Below are 26955 nucleotides of genomic sequence, written 5' to 3' on the forward strand. Positions count from 1 at the left end.
CAAGTTATTTACTATGTTCTACGGTAAATATCAAAGCAAATACATCTGCAACCTTCACTTAATTAACATATATGTGGAAACAAAATATTGAGCAAGCAAGAAAAACACAACACATAAGACAATTATTTTTGGACAAAAAGTCCTCGGAAAAACCCAATGCGGGAAAACCAATGCAGCAGCTCCGAGGGTTTATTATTATTAAGCAGTAGTAAAATTTGAATACATAACTGAATACCTCACAGGGTTATTCAATTACAGAGAGAAATATTGGCAGAAGCTTTGTGAGTTACCTCACACAGTCACTAAGAAACCCTGGCTAATCTGGTTGCTGGATGAAGTGCCCCTGGCAGGCACTGCGCTACCTCTACATTGTCCCAGCGTCAATCCTTCCAGACACTACGTCACCCAGCTGGGAATTCGATCAGTAGCCCAGAGTCACTGCTCTCAGCTTCCCGGTCTCACAACCAGGCTTCCGGCTGCTAAAACTGACCCTCTACTCTGACTTTCGACTTTCTCTCTCTGCCTCTGCGTCACTTCTGCGTGGCCCTTCTGGCCCTGCGTCAAAGCTTCTGGATCACTTACTGCCTCTCTCTGTTGATGTATCTCTGGCTGAGAACCTCTCTCTCCAGTGGATGTTATCCCTGCCCCTCAACTGCAAGAGATCTCCTCAATCAATTTTTCCTCCTAAGAACTTCTCACTCATAAAATCGATTTCCTCTATCTCTCTAGGTTTTTCAAATGACCCTCAAGCCCCTTCTTATATCTTCTTGTTGGACAACCAACGGCCTAGATTAAAACATAATCAAAGGCTCAAGATCGTTTTGGCTAGATCCATAGCTTTTTCTAGAAGTTTCACCCCTGATTAGATTAATATCGATTAATATTTTAATTTTCCTAAGTTTAGACTTAGGAACCCCATTAAAAATATTAATTATTTTAATAAAATCACTTCAAGGTGGAATTTCCCAAAACGCTTTCTGGGTTCTTTGGAATACCTGTGCCCAAGCCTCCCAGCAAAATTTAAGACTTAGAGCACATCCTATGCTACCCCAAATCAACATTCCTTACCTGAGACGAAGGCAGGATATCACTCGATCCATCTCATCAAAGTCTCCACATGAATCAAACAAAAGTCGAATTGCTTTAGTTGCTGGAAAATGCTAACTATGAGACTGACAGGAGAACGAATGGCTCAAAAATCGTCCGGTTGAGAGCAGACTTTTGGAGTTGTTGCTTGAATTGTCATAGAATAAGTGAAGCGAGCTAGCAGATCGAGAGCTTTAGCACAGAGAGTGAATAAGGCCAGCACCAAGCGGGAGTGTAGACGTTGTGAACACTTATGTGATTCAACGCGCATAAAAATAATATGCAAAGTCTCCTTACGCTGCCAATGGATCTTTGAAATTAGATCTTCAAAATGGAACCATCATAATACATAAGATGAAATTTGCCTTTTTTTTTGGATGTAACGTCTCCCACAGTGTCTCTGTATTAGGATTGAAACCTATCTGTTACTTGCCACGCATTCTCGTCCAAAAGAACCATATCTTCTAGAGCTAGTTGCGGATACTTGTGCAAAGTCAGCAAGATCTGGATGAAATTGACTTTTCCAGGGGAAGGATCCTATCTGGGTCTCTAAATTAGGGTCCAAACCAATTTTTTTCACCTCACGCATCTCATCCAAATGAACCACATCTTGCATAGTCATTTGGTGATACTCCACTATTTCACATAGAAATCGATTTTCATAGGCATAACAGGCATTCTCTTTGGCAAGATGTGACTCACATTCAGGGACAAGCCCAAAGTCATCTTAGGCAACACCAGACTATAAGCGGAGTGGAAGGAGTGTGTGCTTTGTTAGCGAGAATGATACCATTTCTTGTATAAAAATGGCGTTCTTTACGAGATTAAGGAAGGACGATAAAAACATTGAATATTTAGAAAGATACTACGATGATACATATGAGTACAAGCACGTTATCCTTCCTAAAAAGATTGTTCGAAAGCAACCGATCACCAAACTTCTGGACGAGGCTGAATGGAGAGTAATGGGAGTTGCAGGAGTTATGGCTAGCATTATATATTATGTCAAGGAGTAATAAATGCATAGGCGGGTATGGCGGAGTAATACATGTATGGTGGTATGAGTGTCGTTAACCAAGGAATAGCGTATTATAACCGAAGTGGGGAGGTATTACCAATGGAGTGTATGGGAGCAGCAAGCGTTAACCAATGGTATGGTGTTATGAGAAAACCAGAGGAGCAAGCAGCGAAATGCGATTATAACCAGCAGTTGCATATTATAACCAAAAGTTGGAAGGGGTAGGAAGCAATGTCTCATAGCAACAACGGAGTTGAGGGGTATAACATGTCAGACCACCAGCATATGGACAGTGTATGGGAGCAGCGTTGTATGGCGGCGTTGTATGGAGGTGATGAGGTGATGAGGTAATGACAGCACGGTATTGGTAAAACCGTGTGCGAGAGGACCACCCGTGGTATGGGAGATATGTTTCAATTCAACGGGCCGAAAGCAATGTCTCAGAGCCACAAAGAGAGACACACCTTGTCACTGTTCAAAACCCAAGCAGAAATCAAAGTGCACAATAACAGCAGTGTGTTACAATATGGCACACAGTGATGCAACAATGTGTTACAAGTCACAGAATACTAGTCGCAGACAATACCAATGCTACTCGATACCATCATTTAACAAAACAAACTTCAGGCTTACTACTCTTCTGTTGCACAACAGTCACGAAGGTTATGTATAAACCAGATACAACAGAGTGCTTCCAGGTAGCGCAGCAACCCACTCCAATCTCAATTCAACGCAGGAACAAACCATCACAGCATTTGAGCACCACGATTTTCTCATTCAACTTGATTGAGCATTTCAGCCAACATTACAGAACTCATGCAACACACAGAGAAATTGACAGAAATGACAAATTCAAGAACTGCGAAAATGGTAGAAGGAAGTTACAAGAGCATAGGGAAGCTAAAATGGAGTTGGCTCCGATACCATGTTAGACACAACAATGACGAAGACAGGAGATATGAAAGATCAACCTTGAATGCGGATATTATTCACATGATATACATTTATAACACATTCTTGTGACTCTTGGATTCATCTAAAATGGAGTTGGCTCTGATACCATGTTAGACACAACAATGGCGAAGACAGGAGATATGAAAGATCAACCTTGAATGCAGATATTATTCACATGATATACATTTATAACACATTCTTGTGACTCTTGGATTCATCTTCCAAGGTCTCTTGGACTGCCTTTCACTGTTCAACTTCCACACCAACCATTAGAGGATTAGGTGTCCAACACCCCCTCTGCAATGAAAGAACCTTGATACATCTACAATCGAACATCCACAAGGCACACTCTCTTGCTCATTCAAAAGCACATGTGCGCTTCTCTCTTGTGTTGACTGCTTAAGCCAAGGCATATCTTTGAGTAAACGGTAGTCGAGCCATATTCTGAATGGGACTCCTACACCACACAGAGTCTAATTGGGAACTCATATCGGGGAGATCCCCTGTATGTTGGCGGTATCCAAGATTCCAACACCGTCAACACCTTATAATTTTAAAATCCATTTCAATCAATCACAATAAAACCACCCAAAAAGATGACAACCCTTCAAGAAGATCCATCTTTAACATGGTTCACAACTTCACATTTTTCCCGGTTCATTATAGAAGAATGGTTTCAATCAATAAGGTCAAAATGTGAAAATTTCAACTATTGTAGCAACTGGAAATTATTCTTCTAACTATAAATTAATTAACAGTTTATTTGCCCACACAAACAACGAAAAATTCACAATTGCAAATTTCAACAAATTAAATTCTGCAAAAGATAAATAGGAAACTGAGAAAATACTCGCATACACACACAAAAAATTAACACAGTTATTTTTGGAAAAAGTCACTGGCAAAACCCAACTTGGAAAACCATTGCAGCAGCTGAGGTTTTTAATTATTAAGCAGCAGTGAGAAATTCTGAGTACAACTGGATGTCAAAATCTGGCAATCCTACAAAGAAAAATACTAGAGAAAAATACTGGCAAAAAATCTAGTGAGGAATTTTCCTCACCCCACAAGCAATCCGGGCTCTGACTACCAACTCCAAGTGAGTCGTCCAAACAGCTTTTGCGCAAGTCTGTGTCACCCTAGCGTAGTCCCTTCTACGCTTTGCCTAAAACAACTGCTCCTCAAGTTGTCTTGTCTGCCATTGGCTAGGAAACTGTCTCTCTAACCCTCTAGGACACATTCCCGGCCTCTGGAACTAAAACCCAGCTTCTCTCCAGCAAAATCAAATTGCCTCTAGAGGCTTTTGCGCAGCCCCTACATCAGCCTCTCTGTGGCTATTTCTGCCTCTCTACAAGCTACTCTCTGGAACTAGAATCTCTTCCTCCAGACTCACTATCCTTGCCCCTCTCTGTCTCTGCTTCCCTTCTCTGGCTCGAACTCTTCCGGCAATTGCTGCTACTCTCTGGAAAATCAAACTGCCCAAGGAAATTGATCTCAAGTGTGTGTTCTCCATCTACCCATCGACCTCCTCTTATAATCTCCAGTTGGGACTCCAACGACCAAGATTAAAACATAATCGATGGTTGAGATCATTTCTAGATCAATCCGTGTGAGTTTCTAGATGATTCACACCTTTCTCAATTAATATTGATTAATTAACCCCTTTTCCTAAGTTTAGACTTAGGAAATATTTAAAAATAGGCTAATAATTTAATTGAGACACTTCTAGGTGGAATTTCCATAAACGATTTATGGTTATGGAGAACTCCTATGTTTTAGCCTCTCCACAAAGTTTTGAGACTAGAACACCTCCGATGCTACAAAAACTAACACTCCCTCTTAGCGAGGAAGGTGTTCTAGTGTTGCACTATTGCTACAACACCCTATCTTTGTATCACCCTTTGTCACGTTGTTGATGTCTGGCCACTGTGACTCACTGCCACTACCCACCAACCACTGCGCAACTCTGATGTTGCATCTGCATTGCTGCTGACACTACTATATTGCTGCCAACTCTACATCTACATTGCAACTCCCTTTCATTTGTTGTTGTTGAAACTGCAACTAATGCAACTAAGAAGCATCCAATATACTGAATCATCTGTGTCTTTGTGCTGCATTTGTCTCCTAAGTATTTCACTGCTACTAGTACCTGTATTGTCCACTAAAGAATCAACGTTGTTGCTGACTCTGCTACTGAGCCTCCTGCTCTGTTGTCAACACTGCACTGCGCTCCTCAACACCTAACTGCAACTAGTCTGCAACTGTCACTCCGGAATCTGACTACATCAACTGACATTGATCCATCCTACTACTGAATACTATGGGCCCCCGTAGCAAGGTAATGATCCATGAGGAGGACACCTCAATGGACCCTACCCAAACTCTACAACTTTGGGACTATAACTCCATATCACCCCACCTCTCTCCTAGAGGTATAGTTGCAAACATGGCAAAATCTTCCTCCAGCCTGGAAGACAACTTGTATATCTCTGCAGACGTCACAGCATGGTCCTGCTTCTCCTGCTTTTCCTTCTTCTTGAGAGGACACTGAGTACTGTAGTGGCCAAGCTTGCCACACTTGAAGCACTTGACCTTAGATAGGTCATTTTCCTTCTTCTTCTCCCCCTGTCCCTAGCTGGGACCTATTACCCACCATTTTGTGGGTAATATCCCTAGAAGAAATTTTTCTCCAGGAAGGTCCTCAGTCGGTGGCTAGCAACCACCAGCTAGTTCATTATGCCATTTTCTCCGCCACCTAAGCCAGCCATGTGGTCCCTCGCCCATCTGCCATGATCGTATGTTTGAAGGTGGGCCTCCTGAATCTAAAGGTATGCCTTGTCATTTGGAAATTGAGTATTGTTATTTGCTTATCATGGACACTTCTGGGCATGGATTAATGGGGTGATTCAGCGGAAAGAATGGGCTAGGTCTATTCTTTTGTCCCCTAGACCCCTTTTAGGAATTAACCTTGGATTCTAGTCTCGTGGGATCTCTTTTACTGACCATTTGGTTCCAGGGATGGTATTTCACAGGAAACCCTGATTTTGATTGCGTGGTCCTGCTCCCTTATCCGCTTATATTACCCCCTTTCCACTCACTATGACCCCATTCATCATTTCTCCTGCCTGGGTCCACATAGGGTTAGCTTGCCCCTTTCCCTTGCCCGCACCTTGGGTCATGGCTTGGAATGAAGCCAAGAGGTTGATGCAGCTGAAAAGAAAGATAAAAGCATATATGGCCACATTCAACAAGAAAATGTACCACAAAATGCAAAAGATGGTCAGAACAAATACATTTAGCCCATGGGCAAAAGCCAATATATGAGCTCTACCCCATCATCATGGCCATCACCTTGGTTCCTACCGGTTCTATTAGCCTTCCTCATCATATAGGAACCCATGATTGTCCCAACCCCTGGTGGGCGATGAACCGCCCCACCTTAAAAGGGGGAAGTCATTGTTATATCTTATACATTGTGTTCTAGCCCCTTGAGCCCCAAGTAGTCAATCAAAGAAAATCATACAAAAGGCAAAAGGCATAAAAGAGGGGTGGAAAAATCAAGGTCGAGGCACCTCATGTACCACGATTGCTCCCTCCTATACATTATAAACCCAACTATGGGTTGCCCTCTTATAGCTACCCTTGCACCCCAGCATGTGACCCAGGGCTGCCCCTTCTCATCCCCTAGTTCATTCACCATATTTGTCACATGCCACCACCTTTTGAAGGATGTACCTTGGATATTATCCCATTTAGAAGTAGAATCCACCTAATAGGGTACTTGGTTAACCCCATTTGGAGTGTAGGAGACATTGGCACATCCCAAAGCCCATCATGGAAGGGCAAGCCATTATGAAGTCCCCACCTGTGGTCCATGATTAGGTAAACTCATTTACTCGACTTCTCTAACGACTTGTTGTACTGGAAGGCTGTGCAGGATTGCAGATGGTTTCCGTTTGGGGTTTGGTCTCCCTATACGGGATCCTAATCCTCCAAAAGGATACATTGGCACATATAGGGTAAGCGTTGAGAGCCATGGGCCTCCATAGCAACAGATTGCACTTCATGGATCCCCACAGCCATTCAGAGATTGCTCGTGGTTCACTTATTGGACGAAGAGGATGCACCTAATCCATCATGCCCAGTCGGCCCCAGATCTACACCATACACTTGGCAGATGATCCAAGACTTGCACGATGATGTGACATCACCTACACCATCATTGTGGCCCTTGCAGGCGACCTACAGGCATCTTCGATTTGTTTGGAGACCCGTGAGGACACTTGTGTGCCCCCACATGTCATTTGGAGCACCACAAGTTATTACAAGGGGACAACCCCTTGTCCACTGCTTTTGAGGGTCCTATTCTTCATTGTGGCAACCATGGACCTCATTAGACCTCTTAGAGGGCCTTATGACATGCATAGATTATCATTTGACCTCTTGAGAGACCTACTTTTCCATTTATGAGCTAGTTTGGTGGGCTTGTCACCAAAAGTTGTATTATTAGCACATTATTTTATTTTTGGGGCTTACATAGGCCAAGGAGGCTAATTCGAACTCCTAAGTTGTGTATAAATAGGAGTGAGATGAGTTCATTTCTAATCATCACTTTGGATTAGATCCCTCTCTTCTTTAGAGAATTTCACACTTTTTCTGGAGCATGAACTGGAGCTTTTATGGATGAATTTTGATGTATGGTTATTGGTCTATCTTCTCTTGGAGCTCTCTATTGTCATTTGTGAATGGTTGGATATACTCTACTGCATGTAAGTTCGAAATTTTGATGTTATTCTTGTTACTTTGTCATATATGCTAGATTGGGATTTTCGTTGTTTTAGGGCTAATTGTTGCATGCAATTATTGCTTAATATTGTGGAATTGTCTCTATTATAATGTTCTCTACATGTATGGGCCATGTAGTGTGAACGAAATCTCTTAGGGGTAAAATTTGACCTTGATTAGCCATTCCTCTTGTGCATTTGAAGTATAAAAGCTAAAAAATTGCTTTCACTTGACCTAGAGGGTTTGTGAAGTAATTTTGAGGCCTCCTTGACTGGGAACCAAGAAATCATACACATAATCAACATAGACTCCATTCTCCCAAGGATTAAGGCACTAATCTACCAAGGGTGTTCACAAAAACTCTTATTCCTTCACCTTCTCCCAAGTCTAGCCACATTAGTGTGCCTAGGGCATCAATTTCTCGACAAGCTAGCCATTAAAAAAATTTGATCTCCTAGGGTATCCTGAGTTGGCCTTTCCTTTATCTCTCCTCCAAATTTGAAAACATTCCGACGATGGAGTTGGGAGAAAAGCCAAGCCCTAGCTTCAGGACGAAACCTTGCCCTGCCATCCCCAAGGCTAGCACTTCCCAGGGTCAAACCAACATCTTTGAGTAATAATATTTTCTTTGATCCTCTCTCCACCTTGTCTAGGATAAGAATATCATTGGTCGCTACATTCCTTCTCATACCCTAAACTGGGTCCACTTGGCCCCATGTGGTCCCACTCCTTTAAAAGACCATTCTTCAAGAACCATTTGGGGTACCAATTCTAACAAGGATTTTAAGGATTGGGAAACTCCTTCACAAGTCTTATCCCATAAGCCTAACCCTCAAATCCTCTCTTCCTTTCCCTAGGTTACGTAGTACCTTGCTTACAAAGCAAGCAATCTTTATCCTTCAAATTCTGGGAAAGGGTTATTCGGGTCACTCATATCCATTGACTTATCCTTCATTAGTGACTCCACACATACTGAGTCTCCTCCCATCGGTGAAAGTTTGTAAATAGAAGGCAAACTTAACTGACATGACAGTGAGCTAACACTCCATTTGTTTCCCTTGGCCTAGCATGTGCCCTTTAGGGATTCCCCTTTGGTCCCCTGCTATATTGAGCAGTAACGGGACCCTTTGATGCTAGGGCCACATTCTCCACTTCCTTCTCACCTTTCACGCCCTTATTGTTGCTTCGACTGATGGTGCTCTTTAATGGAGCTTGCCTCAACTCCTGCTGTAGGTCTGACCACACCCTGTCCCATTTAGGCAAATTGTCTCGGCTCAAGATACTTTGGACAAAGACTTGCCACTCCTCTGAGACGCTATTAAGTGTCAAACGTACAAGCTCTATGGTTGAGGTGCGTCCCCAACGGCTACAAGTTGATCTCGGTCCTCGGACCTCCTAATTCTAGGTCAGGAAGGGATCTATGCCTTCACCCTTTTGCATCCTCATGCTTCTCAGCTTCTCATGCAGGAACATCTTCTGTTGCTTGGAAGAACTCTGATATAGCTGGTCGATAACGTCCCACATTTTCTTGGCAGTATTCTTGCCAGATACATGCGAAACTATATGGTCCCGGACTCCATCCAGGATCAACCGCTTCGCCTTCGCCATTTCTTTCTTGTATTCCTTCAACTGATCTGCATCCTGAGGTACTACCACTACATTATCTCCATAGGCTTTTAGGCCATGTTCATCCAACAAGAAGGGCATCCTAGTCTTCCAGATGACAAAGTTGGAGGCTCCCTCTAACCTATCCTGATCTCTAAGCCCAATTGTGGCCATCTTTGAATCTAGTTGAAAAATCTCCCTCTTTCTTGTTGCTCGGTTGTTGAGTTTGCTACACGCACTCCCTTCTGGAGTGAGAAACTTTGCTCGCAGCTTCTACCAATCTGCAACTGGAAAATCGGATTTATAGAATTCGAAACCCCCTAAGAGAAATTCTCTTTGTGTGTCTTTCTCTTCCACCAGGCGTTGTTCTCCTACTGTAAATTGTTGCAAAACCCTTATGCGCCCAAACAAGGAACCTACCCAGCGAAAATACCTTAGTTGTTTCTCCCTATGCCTACTAGAATCACTCAACTGGCCACTTGGCCACCACCAAGACTCAAGAACACACTAAACTATGAAGAGTAAGACAAAAAAGTTCAAATTCAGAACAAGAGTCTACAAGTCTAATCTATGACAAAGTAGTAAACTATGAATATATCTACTAATATCTCCTCCTTCCACCATGAACAAGACGTGAGCCTCCACATGGTGGCAACGAAGAAGATGGTGGCTTTGTAAATTGTGGCAATTATTGTGGAACTAATGAAGATGAAGCCCCTGTTGTTGGTGTTGAAGCATGGAACCTGGAAACCAAGGGACCGGATGGGGGTGGCATCTCAACTCGATCATCATCATCCTGGATAAGAGCATCCTCTAATTGCTCTAATCGCAACACTCCATCCTCCAAATTGGGCTCCTTTGGATTTTTGTCCCAAACCTTAAGGTCTTTATTAGTCTTTGCATCATCACAATAATGGGACAACAATCGCAAGTTGTAGTGAACATAAACCAAGCTCTCTGCCCAGTCTAAACTTAACCTGTTCCTTTTAACACTGTGGATGAAAGAATAAGAGCTCCAACACCTCTCTGCAGAAGAAGTGTTTACCGCTTGTGATAGCGCCCGGTTAAAATTGGCAACTAGGGCCAAACTCCATGTGGGTCACCTTATTTATGGCAACTGATATTTTTCTTGGATTCCTTTCATCAAGAGGTGTAGGATTGATCAAATGATCATCCGATTCCAACATGTATTCATGAAGGTATGAATTTATTTGTATTCTTGACAATTTGTTAAGGTCGGCCAGCAAGCAAAACAGCGTTTTACACCCCCAGCTTATCCTCAACGTGGCATATAAAAGGAGGAGACCTTGTGGCATAAACTCACTCATCTCAACACACATTCTTCTCTCTCTCTCCTATGCATTAGAGGAGCATCTCTCTCTCACACGTGTGGTTGAAAGGAGGACGTAGATCTAAATTAGGGCAGCATTGACTTGGGTTGACCATGGAGCAAAAAGGCTGAGTTTTGGCTGCGTTGACTAGTGAGGAGGTTAGTTTGACTGCAGTTTGGGTTGGGCAGCCTCTCCTAGGCTAGCCGCATTTCTCGGCAGCAAATGTTGACCTGTTTTGACCACCCTTTTACCAACATTGACTGTCAAGGGTTGATCGCAGACCTGTACCTATGTTGACTGTTGGTTAACCATCATTTCAAGACTATTTTGGGCTGCCTATACTTGTTGTTGGAGGCCGAGTTGACTGAGGTTGACTTGAGGTCAATTCTGACTTGTTTGACCAGCTTTGACTTTGTTGGTTAGGGTTTTGTTGTTGTTGTCATAAAATTACAGATTTGTGTAATTGTACTATCTCTCTCTCTGTGTGCTGAATTATTGAAGAATATAAGAAGAGTTGATCAAGGGTTTCCTCGCATTGGGGTTTGTCCTTGGCTGGTGCAACATCTTATGTCCTCTTGTCTTGGCTTGTCTTCTACTGTTTACATTTATGTTCTATCTGCATTTTACTATCATGTTGATGTGATTGCTATTCTGGAAATTGATATTGGGCTAATAAGAAAATTTGAAGTAAATTGCTCTTAAGCATAGAACATACCATAATTTAACATGGTATCAGCGTTGAAGTGAAGACAAAGCCCAAGCAAGAGTGAAAGAGCAATCACTGAAGACAGTTGGAAAGGACAAAAGACTTCATGGGTTCCTCATCCCACTTCCCCGCCGAAGACAAGCTTCGTAAGAAGTCTGACTATCACGGATGGAAGATGTCTCTTGATCTATGTGAGCAAGAAGTGTTGGACTATGTGAGGGGTAAAATTACGGAGCCTCCATCAAATGCACTGGCTGCTACAAAGAACAAGTACACTAAGGGTGAAGTCAAAGCGAAGAAGATTATCCGAGATTCAATTGACAAGCATTTGGTGGCCTACATTTCCGAGCTGAACACCTCCAAGGAGATCTACGACAGATTGGTAAGATTGTTTAAAGTTAGTGATGCAAATCAAGTTTTGTTCCTCAAAAATAAGTTGAAGGATATTAAGAAGGGCAAAGACGAAGATATTCAATCCTACTTCTTAAGGATCACTGAGATCAAGAATGATCTTCTATCGATTGGAAAAGTCATTCCTGACAGGAAACTAACTATCACTACCCTTGGAGGGCTCCCATCCAAATGGTATATATTTAGAGCCACTCTTCTCAACAATGATTGAATTCCGGGATTTGAAGAATTGATGTCGAGATGCATTCAAGAAGAGACAAGAATGGTGGAGCAAGAAATGCCTTCAAGCAAAGGCAACCCCACTACTTTCTCCTCTCATGCCAAAAGGAGAAATAGTTCTGGGTCTAAAGGTCATTTCAAAGGAAAGCCTGGATCGAAGGGTGGAAGGAAAGGAAGATGCTTTGTTTGCAATAAATTTGGCCACTATGCGAGGGAGTGTCCAAATAGAAAGGACACATCACATGATGATGATCAAAATCACTCCTGGGGCAACTCCAACAATAATCAAAGAAATGGCAGGTTCAATGGCAAAGGAAAGAGGAATGACGAAAATCAAGGATATGGTCAACCCTCTAAGAAAGCAAGGAACTCCAAGTATGTATCAAATGTTGTTAATAATAAGCAAGATGAGTATTGTTTGATATCGATCCTCTCCACTACCTCTCCTCCGGACTTGTTGAGCAATTGGCTTATTGATAGTGGTGCCTCAAGGTGCTTCACTGGTTACAAGGAAGCTCTCTCTAATCTAATAGAGAAGGAGACAAACTTGGAGATTATTCTTGGAGACAATTCCACCTATCATGTAAAGGGTGTAGGGAATGTTACTCTTCAATTAAATCAAGGTAACACAATCCATTTGCAAGAAGTCTTATATGTACCTGATCTCAAGAAGAACCTAGTGTCCATTTTGGCAATGGAAGACAAAGGTTGCAAGGTGGCATTTATCGATGGCAAGGTACATGTTTGGGAAAAGAATTTTAAAGATGCTTTCACTCTTGGGTTCCGGGTTGACTCTTTATATCAAGTTGGAGGAAGTCCGTTGGGAGTCATGTCTTGTGACACATCTCTACAGTCTGAACTATGGCACCAGAGGTTTGCCCACCTTCATTATAAGGCTCTACCCGATGTGAGACAGATGGTGACAGGGATGCCCGAGTTCAAAGTAGAGCATGAAGGTGTATGTCCGGGATGTGTCGAAGGAAAGCTCAAAAGGGGACCATTCCCCTCAAGCCATAGCAAGTCTACAGATATATTGCAGTTGGTCCACTCCGACATATCTGGTATGATGCTTGTAAACTCCTTGGGAGGATATCTATATTATCTCACTTTTACAAATGATTATTCTCGCAAGACTTGGATCTACTTCTTGAAAAAGAAGGATGAAGTGTTCACCTGGTTCCGTCACTTCAAAGCCTTGATCGAAAATCAAACCGAGAAGAGAATCAAGATACTAAGGACTGATAATGGGACCGAGTATGAATCCAATGAGTTGCATGACTTTTGCAAAGAATTTGACATTAAGAGGGAGACCACAACACCATACACTCCTGAGTAGAATGGTGTGGCTGAGAGGAAGAACCGTATGATTATGGAAGTTGTTCGTGCCATGCTCCATGATCAAAGGCTTCTGAAGCTTCTATGGGCCGAAGCTGCGAATACCGCCGTATATGTTCAAAACCAATGCCCTCATCAAGCATTGGATTCCAAGACTCCTAAAGAAATGGTCACTGGTAAGAAACCTGATGTCTCTCATTTTAGAATTTTTGGAAGTCCATATATTTTCATGTGTCGAGAGAGAAAAGAAGCGAATTGGGTGCATCTGGAAAGAAAGGAATCTTTGTGGGTTATAGCGAAAATTCTAAGGGCTATAGAATCTATGTGGCTGGTCAAAGGGAAGTCGAGATAAGTCATGATGTCACCTTTGACGAAGATATGGCTCTCAGCGAGGTTAACAATCTTCCTATTCTAAGGAAAGATAAAGGAGCTGACACCAGGAAGTCAGATGAGAAGGAAGATGAAACGATGCCCAATGTTGAAGAACCTATGGATCCTATTGATCCCCCTCCGCCAGAGCCTTCCTCCTCTAGAAAAAGGCCCTCATGGCTTAGGGGGACTCTTGAAGATGCCGAGAAAGATATTGCACCAAGAGGGACTTTCCGTGAAAGCAAGAAGTCAACCAGGTATCAGGGATACCTGACCATTATGAGCACCATCATTCAAAATGAGCCTACATCGTTTGAAGAAGTCGTGAAGCATCAAGTATGGAAGGATGCTATGAATGAAGAATATGAATCCATCATGAAGGATGATGTCTAGGATGTGGTCCCCAGACCCCAGGACAAATCAATGGTCACCTCAAAATGGCTTTACAAAATCAAGCATGGCGCTGATGGGAGTGTTGAAAAGTACAAGGCTCGCTTTGTTGCTCGAGGCTTCTCTCAAAAGGAAGGTGTGGATTACGCCGAGATATTTGCACCTGTTGTCTGATACACCACCATCTGCTCAATCATAGCCCTTGCTGCCTCGCAAGGATGGAACCTACATCAGATGGATGTCAAGACCACGTTCTTGCATGGTTCAATTAAAGAGGAATTCTACGTGGAACAACCCGAGGGGTTTGAGATTCATAATTGGGAATCTCATGTATGCAGGTTGAAGAAAGCTCTCTATGGGTTGAAGCAAGCACCCCAAGCTTAGTATGAGAGGATCGACAGCTATTTGATGAAGCTGGGATTCACTAGGAGTGAAGTCGATCCGAACCTTTACTTTAAGGTTGAAGATGATAAGCCTCTCATACTGGTGTTGTATGTTGATGACCTCTTTCTGACTGGTGCAGACCCTCTCATTAACAAATGTAAGAGGGAGTTGGCTTCCGAATTTGAGATGATGGACCTAGGACTGATGCATTAATTCCTAGGGTTGGAGGTCTGACAAAATCTAGGATAAATTTTCGTCTCTCAAGGAAAATACGTGGTGAAGATATTGGAGAGATTTGGAATGGTGGACTACAAGCCCGTGACTACCCCGATGGAGCTTAACTTCAAGAAGTTATGCGATAGTGTTGTCGGACCTGTATTGGGAAATGCTTCTAAGTATCGTCAACTCATAGGAGCATTGATGTTCTTGGTGAACTCCCGTCCGGATATATGTTTTGCAGTCAACACGCTAAGCCAATATATGGTTGAGCCTCATCACTCACATTGGATTGGTGCCAAGAATCTTTTGAGATATCTTTGAGGCGCAATCACTCATGGACTGAGATACACTGCCAAAGATGTGAGGCTGCATGGTTATTCCGATGCTGATTGGGTAGGCAGTGTGGTGGACCGAAAGAGCACTTCCAAGTGTTGTTTCTCTTTGGGTTCTGCTTCGATATCCTAGATGAGCAGGAAGCAGAAGTCGGTGGCGTTGAGCACCGCTGAGGCCGAGTACATTGCTACGAGTATGGCCTCTTGTGAAGATGTTTGGTTGCGGAAGCTCTTTAGTGAGTTGTTTGGACATACGCTGGATACTATCGTGATCCTCTGCGACAACCACAGTGGGATTCGTTTATCAGAGAATCACATATTTCATGATCGCTCCAAGCACATCGATATCAGGTACCACTTTATCTGGGATATGGTACAACAAGGAGAAATAAGGCTCCATCATATTGGGACTGATGAGCAGGTCGTTGACATTCTGACGAAGCCCCTGGGAAAGGTCAAATTCTTGACTTTCCGAGAACGACTAGGAGTCATGGAGAGACCCTCTTATGAGGGTCCTATATGATATGGACATTGAGCTCTGGGAGCTCTGGGGGGCTTGGGGTACTTCTTGGAGCAATGAGCAACCATAGGGTGAATGGTTCAGCGTTCCCCTAATGGTTTGTTGTGTACAGGGTGAGTGGTTCAGCCTTCCCCTATGATACCCTGTGGCGACATATAGGTAGGAAGAGTGGTTCATCCTTCTCCTGCTGAGACATCCTACCCATGCAGTCTAGGACTCATGGGAAGTACCTCCCATCTGGCCAATGAGTAGGGAAATGAGGCTAGGGACCATAGTAGTACTAATGGACGGATCGTGTAACTACCATACTCCCTATGCTAGGATGATATTGATCTGGGATCAATTGGAACTGACTTCGAGTCAGTAAGTGTGGTATGATACACTCTTTATTTGGAACTGATTTCGGATTAGTAAGAGTGGTATGACACACTCTCTTCATTGCGACTGACTTTGGGTCAGTAAGAGTGCTATTAGACACTCTCTTTTATCTAGGACTAACTTCGGGTCAGTAGAGGATGGTATGATACATTCTCGATCTCTTCTTCTTCTTCATAGTTCAGCAGAGCAGTGTAGAGCAGTGCATTGATGGTGGAGATAGTACTGACAAACAAGATGGATTAGAAAATGGAGTTCTCCCTAGTTGAGAGGGAGTGTTAAAATTGGCAACTAGGGCCAAACTCCATGTGGGTCACCTTATTTATGGCAACTGATATTTTTCTTGGATTCCTCTCATCAAGAGGTGTAGGATTGATCTAACGATCATCTGATTCTGACATGTATTCATGAAGATATGAATTTATTTGTATTCTTGACAATTTGTCAAGGTCGGCCAACAAGCAAAACAGTGTTTTACACCCCCAGCTTATCCTCAACATAGCATATAAAAGGAGGAGACCTTGTGGCATAAAATCACTCATCTCAACACACATTCTTCTCTCTCTCCTATGCATTAGAGGAGCATCTCTCTCTTACACGTGTGGCTGAAAGGAGGATGCATATCTGAATTAGGGCAGTGTTGACTTAGGTTGACCGTGGAGCAGAAAGGCTGAGTTTTGGCTGCATTGACCAGTGAGGAGGTTAGTTTGACTGCAGTTTGGGTTGGGCAGCCTCTCCTAGGCTAGCCGCATTTTTGGGCAGCAAATGTTGACCTGTTTTGACCACCCTTTGACCAGCGTTGACTGTCAAGGGTTGACCATAGACCTGTACCTGCGTTGGCTGTTGTTTGACCATCATTTCAGGACTGTTTTGGGCTGCCTGTACTTGTTGTTGGAGGCCAAGTTGATTGAGGTTGACTTGAGGTCAATTCTGACATGTTTGACCAACTTTGACTTTGTTGGTTAGGGTTTTGTTGTTGTTGTCATAAAATTACAGATTTGTGTAATTGTACTATCTCTCTCTCTCTCTCTCTCTACTGAATTATTGAAGAATATAAGAAGAATTGATCAAGGGTTTCCCTGCATTGGGGTTTGTCCCTGGCTGGTGCCACATCTTGTGTCCTCTTGTCTTGGCTTGTCTTCTATTGTTTACATTTATGTTCTATCTGCATTTTACTATCATGTTGATGTGATTGTTATTCTGAAAATTGATATTGGGCTAATAAGAAAATTTGAAGTAAATTGCTCTTAAGCATAAAACATACCATAATTTAACACACCCGCAATGCCAAAGTCTGTAGAAGTGGAGTAGTGCCTCCACGCATGTTCCATCACTCAAGAGAAGAAAAAATCTCTCAATCTCTAATTGCATGCATGCTCCCAAATGGACCAATGCTAAGCATATAGTTGTTCAATTGTTTCCATACCATGGCAGCCTCCTCATAAGGGACTAATTTATCCAATGCTCTCATATAACTAGATAGAACCTCTAGATCTAGGTGTGGTTTTCTCTTGCTCCGCCCCTAGGTGTTGGTGTTGAAAACCATGATGGATGATAGTATTTAGGTGTCATAACATGTGCAAGCCATGATGGATGATAGTATTTAGGTGTCATAACATATGCTAAGGCATGCAATGGAATGTTTAGCATATCCCATCGTTTTTCCACCTCTGCAAGAATATAATTGTACAAGGTGATATCTCTAGGCTCAACAATGTTTTTAATCTGCCCCAACATGCTATCCATCTGCTCATGCACCTCCCCAATTATTGGCCGATCTAAATCTGCAAACTTGATCATGTAATAAATTGGTTTGGTGAATTGCAAAACATATTTAATCTGTGACCAAAAGAATATGTCAAGAATAGTGTCCTTGGTTACATTAGCACCATCTCTATCAGTGTTAAATTCTCCCATGATTCAGAGGTCACCATATTAGTTAAAGCTTGTCCCACCTTCACTAGCTGCCTAAAGGCGAGGTAATAACTTGCAAATCTTGTTTTTGCAAGTTTAAGTAGCTGCAACTTGGAGTAAGTGCCATAAAAGTAGTTTACCCTTGTATGCCTTGTGATAAATTTAATGAGTTGCTTCCCTCTCTTGTAAAGCTCATTAATCCATCCACATTCTTTATGCTTCACAATATCATGCATCAAAAGGTTCAATGTGTGCACCAAGCACCCAGACCAAAAGATGTGTGGATGAGTACGCTCAATAATTTTTCTTGTTGCCTTACAATTTGTTGCATTATCAGTGATCACTTGAACCACATTATTAGGACCAACATCTTTGATTGATTGCAATAGGAGATCTGCAATGTTTTGGGAAGTTGCACTGACGGAGGAGTCATGACATGTAATAAATACTGCACCACTAGCAGAAACACCAAGAACATTTATCAAATGTTGGTTTCTAACATTTGTCCACCCATCTGATACAATGGATACCCCACAATCCACCCACTCATTTGTAAAACGTGTCAAAGCTCTTTGAACCTTTGCTTTTTCTCTTTCTAATAACATTGTTCTAGCTTTCTCATAGTTGGGGCTCTTGTATCCTTTTGGGGCTTCATTGATGGCCTTAACCATATCATGCCAATAGGGAGAGCGAAGCACATTGAATGGTACACCGCAAGCACAAAGAAATCAAACTATCTTTCCATCCACATCATCCCTCCCAGCAACATTCAGGAAATCCCCTATTGTTCTTCTACTTCCAGAGGTTGCAGAAGTACCATGAGGAGATGAGCTACCAAATCTAGAGGTTGCACTTGATTCAGACTGAGCTTTTTGTTTATGTTTTTTTGTTGTGCAACCTCCTCTATTTGGATGTATTTTCTTGTTTGTTCACTTGAAACATTTGGGCAAATTTGTATCTGCACAGCACCCATTTTGTCATCATTGTCCAAAACCCCACAAAGATGCCTCCTCACACGAGTATATGAACCACTATATGGTTTTCTTCCATGAAAACCATGAGCGCAAAAAAAACTTGTAGCTTCCACCACCTTTTCCCCCCTTCAAGTTTGGTCACATAGTTCCTCAAGGGTGACAATGCAACTTTCCCCTCTAGTGTTTCAATGTTTTCTTCAGGTTCATCCCCTTCCTCTTCAAACCCTTCCTCCTCATCATACATTCGGTCACTCTTATGGGGACCAATATCCTCTTGTTCTTCTTCCTTTCTATTCCTACTCCCCCTTGCCATCATGAAAACCAAAAGTGGAATGATACATAGAAGCCAAAAGAACACCATCTTGGAATATGAATATAGGTGGTGGACAACCTGTAATTAAATGAGCAAGAAGAAAGAATGGGAAAGAGTAGGAGGGGGAGAAAAAATACAAAAAACAATGACAGAAAAATGAGGGAGTTTGGGGTTTGCACTTACCTCTTTAGCTCTTGTAGATGGAAGCCCTTCTTTACTCCTCCAAGCTCCTCCTCCTCCATTGCTCCTAGCTCCTCCTTCTTCACTCCTCCAAGCTCTCCTCAAGTATCTCTTCTCCAAGCTCTCTTCTCCTCTCTTCTCCCAGCTCTCTTCTCCAAGCTCTGCAAAAATACAAGAGTGAGCAAATGAGAGGAGAAAATGAGTTCTATTCCCCTCATTCTTTTCCCTAACCCAAGCTAAACCCACCCCCAACCATAATTAAGCAAAAAAATAAAATAAATAAAATAAAAAATTTAGTGGGTCCAGCCCGCAAAATCGCTTAGGATCTGCCCGGAGTCGGGCGTGATATTCGGCTAATCCACAGGTGCTCTGGCCCCGGACTCACAGCTCGAACGAATGAAACCGCGGATAGGGTTGGATGTTCCCATAGACCAGGAATCGTTTTTTCCGACCCGATCGCGGTTCTGGGGCTAGATCACCCACGGATCTGTACGGGCCGCGAATCTGACTTTTTTATCCGTGGAGCGTTTCCTGCAACACTGATTGCGGCGACTGGAAATTATTCTTCTAACTGTAAATTAATTAAGAGTTTATTTGCCCACACTAACAACGAATAATTCACAACTACAAATTTCAACAAATTAAATTACGCGGAAGATAAAATGGAAACTGAAAAGACACTGACACGCACACACAAAATTGACACAATTACTTTTGGACAAAAGTCCCTGGAAAAACCCAACTTGGGAAAACCAATGCAGCAGCTGAGGGTTTTAATTATTAAGCAACAGTGAGAAATTCAGAGTACAACTAGATGTCGAAATCTGACAATCCTACAAAGAAAAATAATGGAAAAAATCTAGTGAGAAATTTTCCTCACCCCACAAGCAATCTGGGGTTTGACTGCCAGCTCCAAGTGAGTCGTCCAAACAGTTTATGCACAAGACTGCGTCACCCTAGCGTAGTCCCTTCTACGCTTTGCCTAGAGCAACTGCTCCTCAAGTCGTCTTGTCTGCCACTGACTAATAAATTGTCCCTCCGACCCTCTCGAACACTTTCCTGACCTCTGGAACTGAAACTCAGCTTCTCTCCAGCAAAATCAAATTGCCTCTAGAGGCTTCTGTGCAGTCCCTGCATTAGCCTCTCTGTGGCTATTTTTGCCTCTCTGTAAGCTACTCTTTGAAACTGGAATCTCTTCCTCCAGACTCACTGTCCTTGCCCCTCTCTGTCTCTGCTTCCCTTCTATGGCTCGAACACTTCCGGCAATTGTTGTTGCTCTCTGCAAAATCGAATTGCCCAAGGAAATCAATCTCAAGTGTGTGTTCTCCATCTACCCATCGAACTCTTATAATCTCCAGTTGAGACTCCAACGACCAAGATTAAAAAATAATCGATGGTTGAGATCATTTCTGGATCGAATTGTGTTTTCTAGATGATTAACACATTTCTCAATTAATATTGATTATTCAACCCCTTTTCCTGTGTTTAGGCTTAGGAAAAATTTAAAAATAGGTTAATAACCTAATTAAGACACTTCTAGGTGGAATTTTCAAAAACGATTTTTGGGTTATGGAGAATTCCTGTGTTTTAGCCTCTCCACAAAGTTTCCAGACTAGAACACCTTTGGTGCTACAAAAACTAACACTCCCTCTTAGCGAGGAAAGTGTTCTAGTGTTGCACTACTACTACAACACCCTGTCTCAGTATCACCCTCTGTTACGTGTTGATGTCTGGCCACTGTGATTGACTACCAGGCCACTATGATTCACTGCCACTGCCCACCAACCATTGCACAACTCTAATGTTGCATTTGTGTTGCTGCTCACACTACTATATTGTTCACAGCTCTGCATCTACACTGCAAATCACTCTCATTTGTTGTTGCTGCAACTGAGAAGCATCCAAAATACTAAATCATCTATCTTTTTGTTGCATCTGTCTCCTGAGTATCTGACTACCACTAGTACCTGCACTGTCCACTAAAGAATATGTGTTGTTGCTGACTCTGCTACTGAACCTCCTACTCTGTTGTCAACATTGCACTGCGATCTTCAACACCTGACTGCAACTAGTATGCAATCGTCACTCCGGAATCTGACTGCATCAACTGACACTGATCCATCCTGCTATTGAATATTGTGGGCCCCCATAGCACGGTAATGATCCATGAGGAGGACACCTCAATGGACTCTTCCCAAACTCTGCAACTCTGGGACTATAACTCCATATCGCCCCACCTCTCTCCTGAAGGTATAACTGCAAACATGGCAAAATCTTCCTCCAGCGTGGAGGACAACTTGTCTATCTCTGTGGACGTTGTCGCATGGTCCTACTTCTCCTTTTTGTCCTTCTTCCTGAGAGGACACTGCGTATTGCAATGGCCAAACTTGCCACATCTGAAGCACTTGATCTTAGATAGGTCCTTTTTCTTCTTCTTCTCCCCCTATCCCTCGCTAGGACCCTTTGTTTTTAGGGCCACTTCCTTCTCACCTTTCAAGCCCTTGTTGTTGCTTCTGTTGATGGTGCTCTTTAATAGAGCTTGTCTCAACTCCTCCTGCTATAGGTCTGACCACATACTGTCCCATCTAGGCAAGTTGTCTCGACCCAAGATACTTTGGACAAAGACTTGCCACTCCTTTGAGACATTATTCAATGTCAACCGTACAAGCTCTATGGTTGAGGTGCCTTCCCAATAGCTACAAGTTGATCTTGGACCTCCTAAATCCAAGTCAGGAAGGGAACTATGCGTTGACCCTTCTGCATCCTCATGCTTCTCAACTTCTCATGCAAGAACATCTCCCGCTGCTCGGAAGAACTCTGATATAGCTGGTCAAGAGCATCCCACATTTCCTTGGCAGTATTCTTGCCAAATACATGCAAGACTATATGGTCCCAGACTCCATCCAAGATCAACCACTTCGCCTTCGCCATTTCTTTCCTGTATTCCTTCAATTGATTTGCATCGTAGTGTACTACCACCACATTATCTACATAGGCTTTCACCATGTTCATCCGGCAGAAAGGACATCCTAGCCTTCCAGATAACAAAGTTGGAGGCTCCCTCCAACCTATCCTAATCTCTAAGCCCAATTGTGGCCATCTCTGAATCTAGTCAAAAAATCGCTCTCTTTCTCGTTGCTCGGCTACTAAGTCTGCTACACGCACTCCCTTCTGCAGCGAGAAACTCTGCTCACAGCTTCTGCCAATCTACAACTGGAAAATCGGATTTCTAGAACTCAAAGCCCCCCGAGAGAAATTATCTCTGTGTGTGCCTTTCTCTTCCACTCGGTGTTGATTTTGCTATTGCAAACTACTGCAAAACCCTTATGCGCCCAAACAAGGAATCTGCCCAACGAAAATACCTAAGTTGTTGCTCCCTCTGCCTACTGGAATCACTCCACTGGCAAGCCGAATTTTTCTACCAGCCTGCACTGAAAAATGGAACTTCCCTGAACAACTTGCACTGCCTGGCTTAGGCTTTGTGTGGCCTCCAAAATTCGTCCTGTTGCTCCCTCTGAACAACGGATTTTTGCTTCCGCTTCTGAGCTTCCCCATCTAATCAATATCACTCTAATACCATGTAAAAATTTCAACTATTGCAGCAGCTGGAAATTATTCTTCTAACAGTAAATTAATTAATAGTTTATTTGCCCACACAAACAACAAATAATTCACAACTACAAAGTTCACCAAATTAAATTATGTGGAAGATAAACTAGAAACTGAGAAAATATTGGCACACACACACACAAAAATTGACACAGTTATTTTTGGACAAATGTTCCCAAAAAAACTTAACTTGGGAAAACCGGTGTAGTAGCTGGGGGTTTTAATTATTAAGCAGCAGTGAGAAATTTAGAGTACCATCAGATGCCGAAATCTGGCAATCCTATAAAGAAAATATTGGCTCAAACTCTTTCAGCAATTGTTGCTACTCTCTAGAAAATCAAACTGCCCAAGGAAATCGATCTCAATTGTGTGTTCTCCATCTACCCATCGACCTCCTCTTACAATCTCCAGTTGGAACTTGGGACTCCAATGGCAAAGATTAAAACATAATTCATGATTGAGATCATTTCTAAATCAATGCGTGTGTGTTTCAAAATGATTCACACATTTCTCAATTAATACTCATTAATTAACCTCGTTTCCTAAGTTTAGACTTAGGAAATATTTAAAAATAGGCTAATACTCTAATTGAGACACTTCTAAGTGGAATTTCCAAAAACGATTTCTAGGTTATGGAGAACCCATGTGTTTAAGCCTCCCCACAAACTTTTGAGACTAGAACACCTCCGATGCTTAAAAAACACTAGCCAAAGTGGTAAAGATGAATATGCTTAAAAAACACTAGCCAAAGTGGTAAAGACGAATAAGCAAAAAATGCAGCTGTTCATGGTTCCTCCTTATCGATATTATGGATAAAAGCTCACCTTCAACGAGTGATCGTAAAACCATGCAACATGAATATGATACATGAACATTCCTACTTTTCCAATTATCTTAGAATCCTGGTTTCAATCAATAGCAAGAACCAGAGGAAATTCTTGAAAACCAAAGAGGGATCTAGTTTAACAGTGTTGTCCATTTTTTCTCATAATTTTACAGACTATGACAATAAAACCCCCGGACTGATAAAGTCTCACAAACAAAGATTCAGTGGCACTGATGATTGCATTTTCCCTAAACATGATAGAACCTTGGTCTCTATTAAGAACAATCAAAGCATGCAGAATTATAAAGACCAAGGGCAAAAAGAACAACTTCACCTTTTAGTTTCAATTAAAAATATAAAATGTCAAAGTGGAGTGATTGGAGGCAATGAAAAGAACAATATGCCCGCCTCAGGTGTGATGTCGGGTGCAACATGATCTTTACTTTTATGATCCAGTTACTGTGATCTGCTCACCTTTGTAGTCACTCTTATATTTTTGGACTATTTATCTTTTTGTTGATTGCCAATGTGGCTCTTTAGATTTTAGAGATGATCTAGGGCAACTTTGATAGTTTCTATAGCATTTATTGCCTGTAGCTCATGTTAGTGATGGCTATCATTGTAGCCCTTTTTCTTCCTAAATATGCCTGACATGAACATAATCATAATGTTTATATCTAGTTGTAAAAGGGAAGTATTTTCTTAAAACTACCCAGAAGGAGGAGGCATTCATTTTTTTAAGCCATCCACCAGGGTCCCCATTCTCGTTGTGTGTCTGCCTCACCCATATGCCATCGGTTTCCAAGGGCCAAGGCCGGGTAGATTTTAGAAGTTCTAACCAATTTAGATGGCATAACTACGCCTCAGACCTGGTAACTAAGCAGAAGGAAATCCACATTTTGTGATGCAACCCCTCGAGGCAGGCTTGTCTGTCGAAACACTTCCAATTATAAAAACTAAAAATAGAACTTCTAAAAGCTATATCCATACGTATAATATCCCTAAGTATTTCAAACGCGTGGTCCCAATACAACAGATATTATCTTGAAAACCCAAATGCAAGTAAAACATTTATCTCCTTTAGTTTCATCCACAAACAGTAAAATACCTAAATTAGTAAAAACCAATATAAACAAGAATAGGGTTCTTACTAGTCTTGTTGCAACGGTACTGTTGTCACTACAGTCTCCAGGGTAAATAGTCTCAATAATCATCAAGGGTCGTCCAGAAGCAATGTGTTCTGCGGCAGCCAGGCCACCATCTGCAGCAGCTGCTGCAATGGCTTCATCTAAGCTCCGTTCACCAATCAGAGTCAGGCGACACAGGTCATTCTCAAAGATTCTGACCATGGGATAATCATTGTTCTCCACACCATCCCTATGATATTCTTCTTCTAGTGAGGAAATATGGGCCTCTGAATTGGCAAATGCTCTAGCAGAAAACTTCCGGCAGCCTGCAAACAATATACCATTGCCATTGCCTGGAACTTGGCAATGTTTAGTACTAACGACCAGGTGCCTTGTTTTTTTGCCAGTACCATCTATGAAAGAAGTATTCAGTAGAGCTTTCGAGGGCTCATTGGGGATGTGGGAATTTAATGATAAATGGGGAAGGGCGATAGATTTAAATGACGGGGTTAGAGCCATAAGGAGGATACCCATTTAACTCCTCTGTATTCTGCTCATGCTGATAGGTTATATTTGGAAATGGAGTCACGGTTCTCAGCGTAGTATATATATGGGCCTCCCAAGAGCAAATTCTGTTGGAACATATATCATTATATAAGAAATTTTGAAGTATCGATGCCAGACCGTTCACAGCAATATCTCGTCGCGTGGAATTGGCCGCATTTGCGTGTACCCTGCAACTTGGTTGGTTGAAATACATGTAAACTTGTTTTCAAACATAATTGTTCAGAGAGTGGTTTGGAAACCTCCTGCTCATCCCACTTTTTCCAGCGGACTAAATTAAAAATTAAATAGATAATGGACTAAGAATTATATTAAAAATTAAATAGATAATGGACTAAGAATTATGGAGATTTTATTTTTATTTTTGTTTTTTTATAATTAAGTTCAGATTAGGTTTAGGTTAGTTTTAGTATGTGAAGGAAGAGTGAGGTCTTAGATGTTATTACGATATTGTGAGGGTCAAGTTTGAGTAATATATTATGAGATGGTTATTCTTTTTTATAATTAAGTTTTAGTTTCTATTTTTTATATAATTTAAATTTTTAAAATAAAAATTAAATTAATATTTAAAAAAATTAAATACCATTTCTAGATTTATTTTAACACCACATTCATTAAGCATTGGGAGGGAGCAAATCTCTCGAGGTGCAAACTTATTTTTCAAGTGTAAAACTTGAGGAAAAGTTTGCACCTCGAGAGATTTGATCCCTCTCAGCGCTTGATAGATCCGGTGTTGAGAGATTTGATCCCTCTCAGCGCTTGATAGATCCGGTGTTAAGATGGATCTAGGCTGGTTTTAGTCGTGTGCGGTCATACAAAATTTACTAGACATCTAATTATTTTGATCATTTTAAATATGTTAAATATGTCTAAGATTAATTTGGTTAATTTAATTTAAAATTTGCCTAGTTACCTCAGTTTGTTCAGATGAGAGAGATTGTTAATAACTTGAATGATGAAAAATGATGAAATACAAATTTTGAGTGCAAAGTGTCAATGTAACAATTTTGATAGATAGAAAATGTGAATACTAAGAATATAGTCTATTACAAACAATCTCAATTGCAATCAATCTAAAACTATTTTCTTCTTGTGTTTCTATTATCACACCTATTAGTTTTTCCATTTTCTATCGATCATATGAAAAGAGTAGTTGGAAGCATAAACCATTCAAATATTTAACTCGATCTACTATAGTAAACAACATACCTTGTCTCTCTTGCTCTCCAATATTAATAATAATTTTCTCCAAAGTCAATCATTTTGACTTTTGGAGTGTTAAACCCAAATAATTTTCATTGGGAGTTATTTTCTATTACTGCGTTGGAATGCAAAGTAATTAACAATGTTGAATGGTGGAAAATGGAAATAATAAGAATGTAGCCAATTATAAATAGTTTATATTT

At 41.7% G+C, this 26955-nt stretch overlaps 1 protein-coding gene across 1 annotated transcript in view; it reads right to left on the reverse strand.

Moving 5' to 3' along the window:
* Positions 1-25726, reverse strand: part of LOC149160252 (uncharacterized) — a 112988-nt gene extending 87262 nt beyond the window's left edge. Inside the window, exon 1 of the mRNA XM_089436680.1 lies at positions 25010-25726. Coding sequence (XP_089292806.1) covers positions 25010-25519 — 510 coding nt within the window. The 5' untranslated portion in view covers positions 25520-25726. The remainder of the gene's footprint in view (positions 1-25009) is intronic.
* Positions 25727-26955: the final 1229 nt, after the last annotated feature.

The sequence above is a fragment of the Pinus tabuliformis genome, chromosome 5_2 (assembly GCF_031772625.1).
Source record: "Pinus tabuliformis cultivar Carrire ecotype Pingquan chromosome 5_2, CPIR1, whole genome shotgun sequence".
NCBI lineage: Eukaryota > Viridiplantae > Streptophyta > Pinopsida > Pinales > Pinaceae > Pinus > Pinus tabuliformis.